Source organism: Bufo gargarizans, chromosome 2 (genome assembly GCF_014858855.1).
Source record: "Bufo gargarizans isolate SCDJY-AF-19 chromosome 2, ASM1485885v1, whole genome shotgun sequence".
NCBI lineage: Eukaryota > Metazoa > Chordata > Amphibia > Anura > Bufonidae > Bufo > Bufo gargarizans.
The window spans coordinates 523,381,229-523,395,111 of record NC_058081.1 but is presented as its reverse complement, the minus strand read 5'-3'; the positions used below and the strand labels follow the sequence as shown (position 1 = coordinate 523,395,111).

The 13,883-nt window shown below is 45.4% G+C and overlaps 1 protein-coding gene across 2 annotated transcripts in view; it reads left to right on the top strand.

The window, feature by feature from the left end:
• The window catches only part of TMTC1 (transmembrane O-mannosyltransferase targeting cadherins 1), a 54,808-nt gene extending 44,941 nt beyond the window's left edge, over positions 1-9,867 (top strand). For both annotated transcript variants that reach the window (XM_044281415.1, XM_044281414.1), the window contains exons 16-20: positions 4,983-5,127; positions 5,379-5,516; positions 5,882-6,004; positions 6,090-6,167; positions 7,350-9,867. In XM_044281415.1, coding sequence (XP_044137350.1) covers positions 4,983-5,127; positions 5,379-5,516; positions 5,882-6,004; positions 6,090-6,167; positions 7,350-7,625 — 760 coding nt within the window. In that variant the 3' untranslated portion in view covers positions 7,626-9,867. The remainder of the gene's footprint in view (positions 1-4,982; positions 5,128-5,378; positions 5,517-5,881; positions 6,005-6,089; positions 6,168-7,349) is intronic.
• Positions 9,868-13,883: the final 4,016 nt, after the last annotated feature.

Here is a 13,883-nt window from a genome sequence, read left to right as displayed (position 1 = left end):
GTGGCCACTTAAGACAGGGGTCTGCTTAGGTAATTTGGCAGCCATCTTTGCCGCCTGATCTGCCGTGGCTTTCCCCTTTGCCTCCTCTGCATCTGTTTACAGTGGCCTTTCGTTGCCATCACCCCTCATGTTAGTGACACGAGGGCTTCCATCAGAGACCTCACTGCTTCCCCATTTTCGATGGGTTTACCTGAAGCGATTAAGGAGTCTCTGGCTTTCCATATGGGCCCATAGTCATGGGCTATCCCAAAGCACACCTGGAATCAGTGTAAATGGTGGCTGTTTTCCCATCTGCATATCTGCAAGCCATCTTCAGAGTCTTTTAGCTCCACTTCTGAGCAGACAAGTGTGGTAGTTCACGTTTAATCACCACTGCCCAACCTGTGTAGTACCTGCCATACCTCGATCCATCCACAAAGAGCACATGATCTAGATTACCTAATGACTGATTTACCAAATCCCACTACCTCTTGTGACATCATCTGCAAACAGTCAGGAGCCTCTTCCTTTGAATCTGAAAGAAAAGTTTAAAGTGCGGTGCCCTAACTCTTCCCTCCCCCCTTGGTCCAGAGGCAACAGGGTGGCTGGGTCCAAAGTATTACACCTTTGGAGAGCAACATTGAGGCAACAAAACAATCATTTGGATTGTACGTTCATGAGGATAGATGTAATATCAGCATCACTTTGTGGTTCAGAACTATCTCAGAGCTTTCATCAAGCATAGCTAGTACAACTACTCCAGCTCTGATGCAGAAAGGGGCACCTCTGGCCACAGGATCAAGTCTGACTGAATATTATACTATGGGGCGTTATTGCTGGCCATGCAGTTGGGTGAGGACAGCTGAGTCATGGCCACTCACTTCATTAACAATACAATCTAAATGTAATAATATGATAGGCCCAGTGTGGGGGAGCACAAAATTGCCAGTTCTAGGCACAAAAAACATCTACCACCTCATCTGTGAGGCGGTAGGGACTAAAGGACAAATCAATCACAGTGGAGTGAGTAGGGGTAATGGGAACCTGAGCCGACAAGGTGTGTGTGTGCATTGGGCACGATGTGGGTGTTAGAAACTGTGGCTTCATTAACGGCATGTAGGTCATGTACCATCCAATGGTGAGTGGTTTGCTTTTCTCAGCTTCTGGGAGTACTGATACAAACATGGACCAGAGAATTTTATCACTAATGGCCAACAAACAAAGTTCTTGGTCGTGGAGGGCACCTGTAAGCTTCACAGTGCCGTCCTCCTGACGTGAGATACCAGCATGTACTTTTGCAAACAAATCTGCACCTAGGAGACAACAAGGAGCGTTACCAATGACCAGCAAATGGGCAAGCGCATCTTGGTTAGGGGCAAATCTAATATGGATGGTTTCTGTTGAAAAAAAGTGAGCGTACTACTTTCCCATCCACTTCTACCCAAAGGCTGGTGTCCTTGGAGAGTAAATCAGGGGAGGCCATGTTTGCTGTGCACAACTGTCTTGGCTGCTCCAGTATCAATCAAAAATGGGACTACTTCTTTATCACCCAGAGTGAGGGATATCCTTGGGCCAGACTGAATCTGCTAAAAATGTTTAAAGATAGAGCAGATACTGGATTTCCTGTTTCTTAATCTTGATCTAACTCCCCCCCCCCCCTCACCTGTCTGTGTTCCCCTTATGACAAAAAACATGGGTGTCTGTGGGGACGGACAGTGATCCGGGCATGGTCAACATAGAATACAATCCTCTCGTGTGGTGTGGACGAGGAGTACCACACACAGCACAACACTCTCTCTTCTGGGATCTGGGTCCCACAGACTCTGCAGGCCCACCATAGGGTGGCAGACTTACTTTTACCTCACTTCAATGAGGCGTTTGACATCATGGCTGAAGCAATGCCAAAGGAACACTACCTATGGTCGGCACCACTGAACCCCCCAATGCTGCTTGATGTTACTCTGCATTTTGGCTTACAGAAGTATCCAACTTTTCCTATCACAGAATTAATAGACTGGAAAACAAAACAGGACTTCTCATCTTCCATGGGAGTGTCTTATAACTAGGGGATGGGCACAAGGGCTGTCGTTGTCTGTAACGTCCACCCCTATCCTCCTCCCTCCGCTCTGAGTCATCTAAGTCCACCCCCTTCAGTCGGACGCTATGGTTCTCCTTTTGTCCATCAGTAATGTGGCAGCTGCCCATCAGAACAGAGCTCTGATGTTTAGCACAACACTTAACGTAACTTCAAACATTGAAACAAACAGATCGGACAATACAGACATGAACACACAAAGGGCCCATAAGAAACTTTTCATTGACTTCAATTTAAAAATAAAATAAATAAATAAATAAAAATGTACAGCTTGATCAATGCTGTTGGCACCAATAAAAACCCCAAAACTTCCAAGAAAAATAAAATAAAATCCTCAATGCGCATATTATTAAAAAAAACAAAACAAATATCGTACTCCATACGCATTCATATACATTTTCATGTACTAATTTTCACAAACGGCTCATAACCACGCCCTCATACATAAAAACTGAATTGCATTCACAACTCTGCTGAAAACCTCCATCAGTCTTCACACATATTCGCCTCAATCACAACTCAAAGCCAGACCCATTCACATTCCACTGAATCATTTGTCTTCCAACCCACATTGTTTCATCCCAAAACTTGCAGCACAGACAAACACAGCTTTCCTAGAAACAGATAGCCACACCACACCCAGAATTGCTGATGGTCTGTCGCTGTAAGAGAATATACATGTTATCATACAGTCATTTTGTTAAAAGCTGGATTCCCACAGTACACTGCTTGGGAAAGAAGAAAGAAGAAAGAAAATTATTGAACAATTCTTTGTCTTGTATAATATATTACACATCACTGACTCTGCATCATTCCCTCATTCCCTCCCACCTTTTTCCTTCGTCTGATCCTCTTATCTCAGGAATGTTTCTGTTGAGGTGGGGGTAGTGAGTCTCTGTAGCTCACACTGGATACAACACCTATCCATTAACTGACCATCTTTTACTGCTGTAATCTCTAGGATATTCCCTAGTTAAACACACACATTTTATTAGGGTAACAAACTTAACCGGTTCGTTTCGGAACATTTAACACAAGCGCCGTTCTGATTGCAGACACTGGGGCACTTTCTTTCTTTCTTGTTAATGCCATCAATTAACATCCTGACAACTCCCCCCTCAAAATCACGGGAGTTCTGATGCCCACAGTCTGTAAGCTCTAACTTCACAGATTCTTACAGATCTTCATCCCTGTTGCCAGGGGCGACCTCTGTCCGAGTATACACTTTCTCTAACATTCTTTTTCACATTTTAACTTTCAATTCTTCCCTCACTACTAGCTAGGGGATGTATTTTCTCCTTCATAATGCTGGGACTGACCGATATCAAAACAACAGTATTTCAGACTGACACACACACAAAACAGAGGAGTGATCAGCACCTTTAGCCCTTTCTTCCGCAGACAAAGGATTCACCCCCCCCTCTGGTTGGCTCAAATCTGACTATCACGTCTGACTAGTCAGCCGGGACTCCCCGCACGTCTTCCCCAAAACCAGGGGTCAGGCGGGCTCCGTCGCATCTTCCTGGGGTCAGGTCAGGTAGAGAATATCACCGCAGTCTTTCCCTTGATCAAAAGGTCATGAGAGGTTCTACCATCTTCCTAAGGTCAGGTCAGGTAGTCTCCGCAGTCTTCCATCAGATCAAGAGATCATACGGCTCTACGCATCTTCCTGGTCAGGTCAGCCGGAGTTCCTTGTCCCACACCTCGGCGCTATAGCACCCCCTTCCCAACCAGGAGGTTACTGTTCCCTCCCTTTGTCTGTGGTTTTACCGTCTGTGCTCAACTCACTCCTCACATAAATCACAGACACACACAAAACATATACACACCAGAGTGATCTATGATTTCAGACTATTGGTTCAATAGACTCCAAGCTTTCAGCATTACAGCCGACTACTATACTTACATGGGTACCACCTCACAGCAGACTGAGCTATGTGAGCATGACGAAGTAACTAGCAGAAAGGCAGATGAGATAAAAAGTTTTCTCACCTTTCTTTGAGGTTGCAATCCTCTCTCCTCTGCCGTTCGTCAAGCTCAGGGGCCCGTCTTGTCAGCTGTCTGATGCTACATTTGCTCAGAGTCCCTTCATGGTCGCCATTTGTTAAAACCACCCTAAATTAGGGCATTTTAGATACACTCTGGTGTTCCTGATCAATGTACCCCCCCCAGGGGTTAATATCCACGCGTGGCTGAGAGACTGGACACTGACACAGAAGTTGGTCAAAGCAATCTCTAACTTTATTACATGGACTAAGCGTTTATGAATCTTCAGAAGAGGGCAGTCCTCTCTGAGGCTAAAACATTGTTTCATTGGTCAAAAAGGAAAAAGTGATAAGAGAAACAGAGATAACACTTCAACATCTGCGCAGTGAGTACCACTTTGGAATGTGAACTAATGTAAACATCTGGTTACCATCGCCATTTTGTAATGGAGTTTATTCTAACAAGAATACTGCCTACGTCATATGTGACACTTTAAAGAGGTGCTTCTCTATAGGCAGTGAATAATATATACATATCATCAAGCCATATGATTGGCTTACGCATTCCACCTGTTCATGCATAAGGCAATGCCTGACACTCTATGGAACACATGTAAAAGATGAGAAATCAGACACTTCCCACAGCACAGCTCTTTGCCCCCCTCTCTCTCCTTTCCAGTCTTGAAACAAAGAGGGGGGTGGGTGGGCACTTGGAAGTAGAAAAAGTTAACTCATTACAATCCTAGATTTACAAAATATAGAATAAAATTCACCCATCTTTAACACTAATGTAAGACTGAATGTCGGGTTGGGATTTTTTTTTACTTTTGCTGGAGTTGTCCTTTAAGAATGTTCTGATGTACGGCGATACCTTTCGGTCTTGTTCAGTCTTCTGACTTTCTCTGCTTGTGTCTTACTGCCAGAGCCATGCAGATATCCCGAGATATCGATGTCATCTCTCCTCTTGGAGCACTGTATTACAACACAGGACAATATGACGAAGCCTTGCGTCTGTATAAGGAGGCGACGGCGCTACACCCACATAGTGTCCAGATACGCCTGTCACTGGTGAGCGGAGGGCGATGCTCTGGGCCCCTTGAGTCATCGTTTTCTGTAGAATTGTTAAAAATGTTATAGTCATATCTGTTTCTGGGAAAGCTGGGTGATTCTATCTGGGAGTCACTGGAGCTTTTCCAGACTGCTAAGCATAAAATCGACCTGGCTCCGGTGCAAAAATCTGTAACAGTGGCAAGGTCTGGGTACTACTAATACCACTGCACCCTGCTCTAGAGTAACATCTGTTTTCTGGGTGTTTGCAGGCACAGGTCCAGGCTGTGATGGGGCTGACACAAGAGGCCAAGGATCTTGCTTATCTCATAGCTGATGAGGTTCCTGATTGTATTGAATGTTTCCGGCTGCTGTCTGCGATCTACAGCAAACAAGAAGACCACTCCAAGGTGATGAATTTTCTACAAATTCTAGCAAAAAACAGTAATGATAATGAAGTTGTAACTGATATTCTGGACTGGGGGTGGGGGTATTCGAGCTACAATTAGCATATCCCACTCCAGAAGACCTAGCAAGTCCATTTATTGTGCTAAAAGGGAATTGAACTCTTGCTGCCAGGTTCTCTCTAAGGTGAGGGTGGGAATCTTCTGATAAAAAGACATGGAGTGGACTACACCTTTAGGTTTCCAATAGTTTGGAGTATTAGTTGACTGAAACGCGCCAGAGTTCCAGTATGGCTTTCAAGAGCCCCCGAGATAGTGAGCTGGATTTTATCGTGGTATGTCTCTAATGGGCCCTGTGTCTTCCTCCACAGGCTCTGGACATGATTGACATTGCTCTGAAGATGAAATCAAAAGATCCTAAACTAACGTCAGAGCTTCACTTCACCAAAGGGAATCAGCTACGGGAGCTAAACCAGCTGGACGAGGCCTTCCAGGTATCCAGACCTTCTGTATAATAATGACTGTAAAATCTGCGTTTATTTCTGACTGTGTGGCTTTTTCTTACTTTGTGTCTTTTAGAGTTACAGTCTTGTGGCTGATCTGAGTCCCAAACAAGCCCAGGCCTGGATGAATATGGGAGGCATCAAGCACATTCAGGTAGTCTCTACTAGGAGAGTGTTATATATATATCCTAAAGACCAATCAGATACCTGCTTGTTGATAGTTTCCCTTATAACAGAACAGTATCTAATTGGTAGCAATCATTATACGCAATACCCTCAAAACTATAATGAGTTTCTATGTAGTTTGTAAATATCCATGTCACTAAAGCTGCCCATACTGATTCAAAAGCTGTTGGCTGACAGCTGGGTGTATGTTTCCCGACTCCCCTATATACATACATGTTAAGCCAAAAGTCTATGCGTATTCTAAAGAGGAGACTTCTGGCGGTGGCTTGTCTCCTGGGAGAACAAAAGGATCAAGCAAAAATATAAATTTTACCTGATCCTTCTCCCCCCTGACATCATAGGGGAGAGTTAGGAGCTTCCCACACACATAAGCGCATCTGCCAAACCTGACCTTCTCAGCAAATATTGATGTGTATGGGGGCCTTAAAGAGGTTCTCAGGGCTTTTAATATTGACGACCTATCCTCAGGATAGATCATCAATATCAGATCTGCTGTGGTCCGACACCCGGCACCCCCGCCGATAAGCTGTTTGAAGAGAAGGCGTGCGCCGTACCAGCACCACCTCCTCTTCACTGTTTACCTTCTCGCTGTCGCCTCTGCAGCGGTGAGCAGGTGTAATTACACCTAACAGTCCCATTCATTTCAATAGGACGGATCGTTCCCATACACTTGTATAGGAGCGATCCGTACCATTGAAATGAAAGGGACGGCCTGGGTGTAATTACACCTGCTCACTGCTGCAGAGGCGACGGCGAGAAGGTAAACAGTGAAGAGGAGGTGGCGCTGGCACGGCGCATGCCTTCTCTTCAAACAGCTAATCGGAGGGGGTGCCAGGTGTCGGACCCCAGCAGATCTGATATTGATGATCTATCCTGAGCATAGGTCATCAATATTAAAAGGCCGGAGAACCCCTTTAAGTACGGTATCTGGAAGTACTGTTGCCTTTAAGGTCAAGTACTGATCAACAATATGGAAGACAATTGACACTTGTCATTACAGTGGTATTCACTTTAGCATGATTTGAGGGGGTTGAGTGATTGCATGTACTTCCCCTGTATATCAGACATTATATGTCAGTTACCCTATGAGAATTGTCAGTCACACTACGATAGCTTTCATGTTGATAACCTCACTGTATATGTTCCCTAGGGGGATTATATGGCCGCCCGAACCTATTATAAGAAGGCTGCCAAGCTGGACCCCGACAGCAAATTACTGAAAGAAAACCTTTCTAAACTTCAGCGCTTGGAAAGTAAATTAGAAAGAATTAAAGGGAGAGATGCAGGAGTTCCAGCAATGGACTCACAGGATGGGAACACTGGACCCGAAAAAGCTTCTAGTAGACATCACAAAAAAGAGAATAAAAATGCTGAAAACTCCATCAAAGGAATGGGAAATTCTGCAGCTGAATCACCAAAGATATAAGATTCAGAAGACAGGTACGAAAGAAGAGATCTACATGATACTTGGGAGAGAAGAAGGATGTCCATAGGAAAGCCAAATCCTGATGGAGATGCCAAATCTGCAGATGATGTCAGGTCTGGATGAGATGCAAGGTCTTAAGACTTGATGCAGAACACCCCAGCAAGACCCAATGACCCTACAACATCCTTAGGTCAAAAGACAAAACTGAATATAGGGTTCTGCCTCAGGAATCATAGGGTTTGAGAGAAGTGAAGAAGAAGAGGCAGTGGTGGAGATGTCATGAACCGCTCTCCTATTGAAGGGGAATGTGGTCTCCACCAGAATGTTGTTATAGTTTGATAAGGTTGGCTGTAGATCATCAGTCACGCTATGGCAGTTATCAGTCATACTATGGATGTTGTCTGTCATCCAGTGGCCATTGTCAATCATTCTTAGGCAGTTGCCAGACATCCTATGACAGATGTCATTTATTCTATCACTGACCATACTTATCTGAGTGTGAATGCTTATTCAGATGGGGAGAGGAATGCCTCTGGTAGCAGCTGACAATCAAGCTGGTTGAATTTCAACATAACACATCTATCTTTCCCCAAGTCATACTAAAGGGGCCTTTACACTTCCCAAATATCGGGCGGATCATTGCTAACAAGCGTTTATATGAGCGCTCATTAGTGATAATCTGCCAGTGTACCCGTGCCGCTGATTACCCAATGAACGAGCGAAACATTAGTTCATCGGGTAATAGGATCTCTCATGCAGTCACCTAAATCATTGATTACCGGTAGGAGATTGTGCCGTCTGAACAGCATCTGCTGTCGGCAAACAATGATTCTGTATGAGGGCAATGCAATGGCATTAGTGATCACTCCTCCCCGTACTGTGGGAGATCACTACATGTAATAGCAGAGGTCTCCTCCACAAACGAGCAGCCGATTGTCAGGAAGAAACGCTTCTTTCCCAACAATCATCTGCTCAATTGAGAAATATAAAGGGGTCTTTAGGCAATGCTCCCTCATGTTATGACAGATGTCAGTCATCTTCAGAGAATTGTCAATCATCTTATGATGGTTGTAAATGATCAGAAAGCTTCTCTCACAAATTCACTGACTTTGGCCAGAGTAGCCGCAACGTGTATTATGGGGCAGAGTTAATTTCATCCATAGTTGCTTTACTTTTCTATAGCGTTTTCTTAATTCTCAGCATATAAACTGACAGTACTTTGTACTATATACACACAGAAAATTAGACCATATACACAGTAGCCAATCTGGACAAGTAGAACTGTAGTATAAAGTACAGGGGAGAGACAAGGTGACAGCCTAAATCACATAAGAAATGAGGCAGGAGTTGGATTTGTGACTCCAGTAGACTACAATGGTTGCCAAAATCACCCATCACAACTCCTAGTTAACTTGGTGAAGCAGAGCCGACGTAGCCAAAAGAGAGAAAATACACAGCAGCTCAGCAGTGATCGGTATCATCCACTACAGGGAGGGATGACGTCCATTGGGACTCACTTATCAATTAGTGCAATGCGTATGCAGTACGGTAATGAAGGGATGTGAAATGCGTGGTTATCTTTGTGTGCTGATGTTTGCATGTCGTGATGCTGTGGTACATGTGAACTATGTTGTATGTGCGCCGAAATGTAATGGAATCTACTGCATGCGGACTGGGGATATCTTCTTGACGATGAAGAAACACATTTTGCTTTATATATACCGGTTCTCAAAGCACAAAGCAAACCTACAATCCTGACTGTAATAATACTCCAATCATAAATTATTGAATATAATATATATATACATTGTATCGTGGTATAGAGAAGTTTATAGCAGAAGACGATGCAGCAGTGTCCTATTTTTTTACAGCAAAATATCTATATATTTAACAGAGAAGATCTATAAATCATCCCGATATGTTTCAGCATTTACTCCATAACCAGGATGAATGGTCGGGAATCTGAAGATACTAAACTTCATGTATAAATTCCAGAATTAAAGGAGGGATCTGATTTGCTGGTATGGTTAACACCTGGTTCTGATACATGAGGCACAGTATTAATAATGCTTGAGATTTCATCATTTATTTATTGAGAGTATCTATTGGCTGCTAATATTCATGGGAATTATCAATGTTGAGTACAGAATGTGTAAGGATGACATTTATGTTCCTTACTGTGGCTGTGAATATGTTATATGTCATAGTGTAATATTTCATCAAATAAAGTCAGACGTTTATTCTTTACAGACAGCGTGTCATTGTGTTATGTTTTTGCTCGCTCCGTACAGTATTGAAACAAAGTTTTATGCGAATTGACTTTGGATGTTTCATCCGAAGTCGATTAGCTCATCCCTATACAAGAATATAACTACTATAATACTGTCTCCTATGTACAATAATATAACTGCTATAATACTGCCTCCTATGTACAAGAATATAACTGCTATAGTACTGCCCCTATATACAAGAATATAACTGCTATAATAAATAAATGAGATCGACCAGTACCTCAGAAAACAGACGAAGCTTAGAGCGGCTGAAACTCCTAAGATGGCGGCGGCCCCAGCTCAGCTATCGGATGCGGAGGAAGATTTGGATGCTGGCAGCGCTTCTGACACCTCGACATGTAAGTCCCGCAATCAAGGGAGAACCTTTACTAAAGCTGCGCTCCTGGAAGTGCTTAACTCGGCACTTGCTCCTATAAAAAAGGACCTCTCCGATATAAAGGAGGACCTCCGCAGTATCGGGCACAGGGTGTCGGACCTAGAAAGTTCGCATGAGGCAGCCATTAAAAGAGAGGAGAAATCATACAATGCGATTCGCTTACATTCCGAATTATTGAACGACGCACTTCTTCGCATCGAAGACCAAGAAAACAGAAGCCGCAGGAAGAACCTCAGAATCCGTGGCCTGCCGGAATCGATTGCGAACGAAGCACTTAATAAGGTGGCTGCATGAGATTTTCGCGGGTCTCCTCGGGCCTGACAGATCGGAACATATCATAATTGAGCGCATACATCGCGCACTAAGGCCAAAGCCTAAAGCCACAGACGCTAAAGTGACGTCTGATGCTCGCTCTTCCCTCAGTCAGCAGGGAAGAGCGAGCATCGGACGTCACTGGGCTCGGCGCATGCCCAGTGACGAGGATGAAGCTCCTGCCCTCAGTCTCCTGCTGATCGCACAGGCGCAGCCCTCAGTGGGTACTGTGCCTGTGCGAGAGTTTGTTCGGCGTGAGGGAGGGGGAGGAGAGGCTGTGGCAGGCTGGGGGCGGTTAGACAGTGCAAGGAAGGCGGGCTGGGCACTGTAAGAGGGGGGGTACTGGTCTCTCTAAGAGGAACAAAACGCCCCCCTGGGCATCTTCAGGACTCATTTGCATATTAATAAAAGTCGTTTTTTGCAGAAACTGCTGGACGGATTACAAGATAAAAGAGCACAGCCTAATCAAGGTAAGCTGTGCTTCATGGCTGCTTTAAAATCGTTTTTTGGGTTAGGGGAGGTGACAGAATCCCTTTAAAGAGTCAGGCACTCCATTCCGCTGGCTCTATCCGTTTGGCATAGCGGTCCTAAAGAATGGTCGCCAGATCACTATCCGCTCGCCAGCAGACCTTCAAGCAAGTTGGGTTCCATTGGGGATATCCCCTATTGAGATCCCTTCAGTGGATGCCAACGGATCTAGAAGATCCACCTATACCGCCTCCGCAAGCGGCTGACTGGCGCTCCGTACCAGGGCGAAAAGGGCCCAGAACCAGGGCTGAAAAATCTGCACTTGCCTCAACCTGAATACAGGACCGTTAGTAAGGTTTTCTTCATTTTGTTCCTGCTCTCAGCGGTTTGTGCGGGACTGAGTACCCTTTTGGCGGGAAGACCTGAAGCTGGGTATACCCCCAAGGTTCTATGTCTGACTCTAGGCTGCTCCTTCTCGTCAGTCTTACAGTTGTTTTTTGCTGTTTGTATGATCCCTCTCTTGTTTCCAGGATTGTAAGAGCCTCTCTGAGATATTGACCTTTCCCACTCCCTGCCTCCATCCTATTTTGCAGGGGTTAACCCGGTTATATCCGAAGGTTACCCCTTTTCCCCTATCGATGGCTGCCCACTGGCCATCTCTAGCTCTGCGGGACCCCCACCTGACAGACCCCGGCTGATAGCTGTGATGCGAAAGGGTCACTATACAGTCAGGTGCTCAGTAGAGCTTCTATTGCAAGCCTTATTTGCACTGTTGTTATGTTCCCCACCTGTTTGTCTTTCCTCCTTTCCTCGTGTGTCTTACCCACTCCTCTCCCATCAGATGTCGTATAGTATGTGTTTAGTCGCTGATTATCTTCTGACTTAAAGGGATGGAAGAACTGTTACGGGCTAACCGTCACTACACCTGTCCCTGATCCCATACCCACAAATGACACTGAGACCTTCTTGTGGTAAAACGGGCCGTGGCATAACTTTATTAACCAACATGTTCACATGTTTCTTTTAATTAAACAATTATGCATTTCCATAATAACATATATATATATCCAACATAACATGACCACGGCCAACAAACCCGACACTGCAACCCCTTGCATTGTAGAAGGACCCCGGAAGGCAACCAATCAAGCTGTACTCTTACTCGTCATTTTCACTTGTATCACCACCTTACCCCTGGCCGCACTCACCGACCCAAGGGCACCAATATTTCTTCGTTCCAGTAAATAACCCTGTAGGCCCAGTTTCCCAAACAGGGGCACCCAGCGTACAGCTTCAAAAACACATGAGTTGCACATTTTCACATGCAGTGCACCATTTTCACCCTTGAATTACCTTCCAGGATCCTTCCCCCTGCCTGCCCTTCGTATCAACTACAACATCTAAACAAAAAGGGAGGGTGGGCGGGAACTTCCCTCAGGCAACTAGCTGACCAGATGGACCTCCCCCTAAAAACCCTGCACTTTATACTGCCCGGGAAAAGTGACCCAACACCACACCCCTTGCCCTGCGCCTGACCTCCCCAGCCACACAAAATAATTAACCCTTTAATGCCCTTTGTCTTCCCCCCAAGTCAAGCCGCACTTCACTACGGCTACGCCCCGCTCCGTTGCTTTTCTGACTTAAAGGGATGGAAGAACTGTTACGGGCTAACCGTCACTACACCTGTCCCTGATCCCATACCCACAAATGACACTGAGACCTTCTTGTGGTAAAACGGGCCGTGGCATAACTTTATTAACCAACATGTTCACATGTTTCTTTTAATTAAACAATTATGCATTTCCATAATAACATATATATAACATATATATATATCCAACATAACATGACCACGGCCAACAAACCCGACACTGCAACCCCTTGCATTGTAGAAGGACCCCGGAAGGCAACCAATCAAGCTGTACTCTTACTCGTCATTTTCACTTGTATCACCACCTTACCCCTGGCCGCACTCACCGACCCAAGGGCACCAATATTTCTTCGTTCCAGTAAATAACCCTGTAGGCCCAGTTTCCCAAACAGGGGCACCCAGCGTACAGCTTCAAAAACACATGAGTTGCACATTTTCACATGCAGTGCACCATTTTCACCCTTGAATTACCTTCCAGGATCCTTCCCCCTGCCTGCCACAGATGACCAGTGGTGACACCTCACCTATGGGCGTCTCGCCAAACCCTCAGGGCTGTCTCCAAACCCTCCTGAACACCTAACGCCCACAAATCAGCCCCCACATCATTCAGGTGAACACCATCAGACCGCAGGAACTGAGGCGAAGCCGCCTCCAGATCTCGATGACGCACCACAAAACCTCCCAAACGCTTCACAAAACGGCCCACCTCCTTATTCAGCTTAGCACGGGCCCTATTTACCCTATCCACAGACCTCGCAAGTCGCCAACTCCGCCTGGCAACCACATCAGACCATACCAGCAACAAACCCAGAAAATCGGACAATAACCGCAACAGGTCCAATTTAATGTCACGAATTACATCCCGCGAACACCGAACACCGAGGTCGTTGCCACCGACATGTAGCACCAATATGTCTGGAGATCTATCCAATGCCACATTAGCCCGCAACTCGGGCAAAACCCGCCCCCACATAAGACCCCGCAAGCCAATCCACCTAACCTGCAACACGGCCGGATCAAAACCCAACTGCCTTCCATTCCGCCGCACATCTGCCCGACAAGCCCCCCAATACACGTACGAATGACCGAATATCCAAGCCAGACAACCGCTAGACCCTATAAGAAAAACAGAACAAAAGAAAAAAAAAACAAAACACATT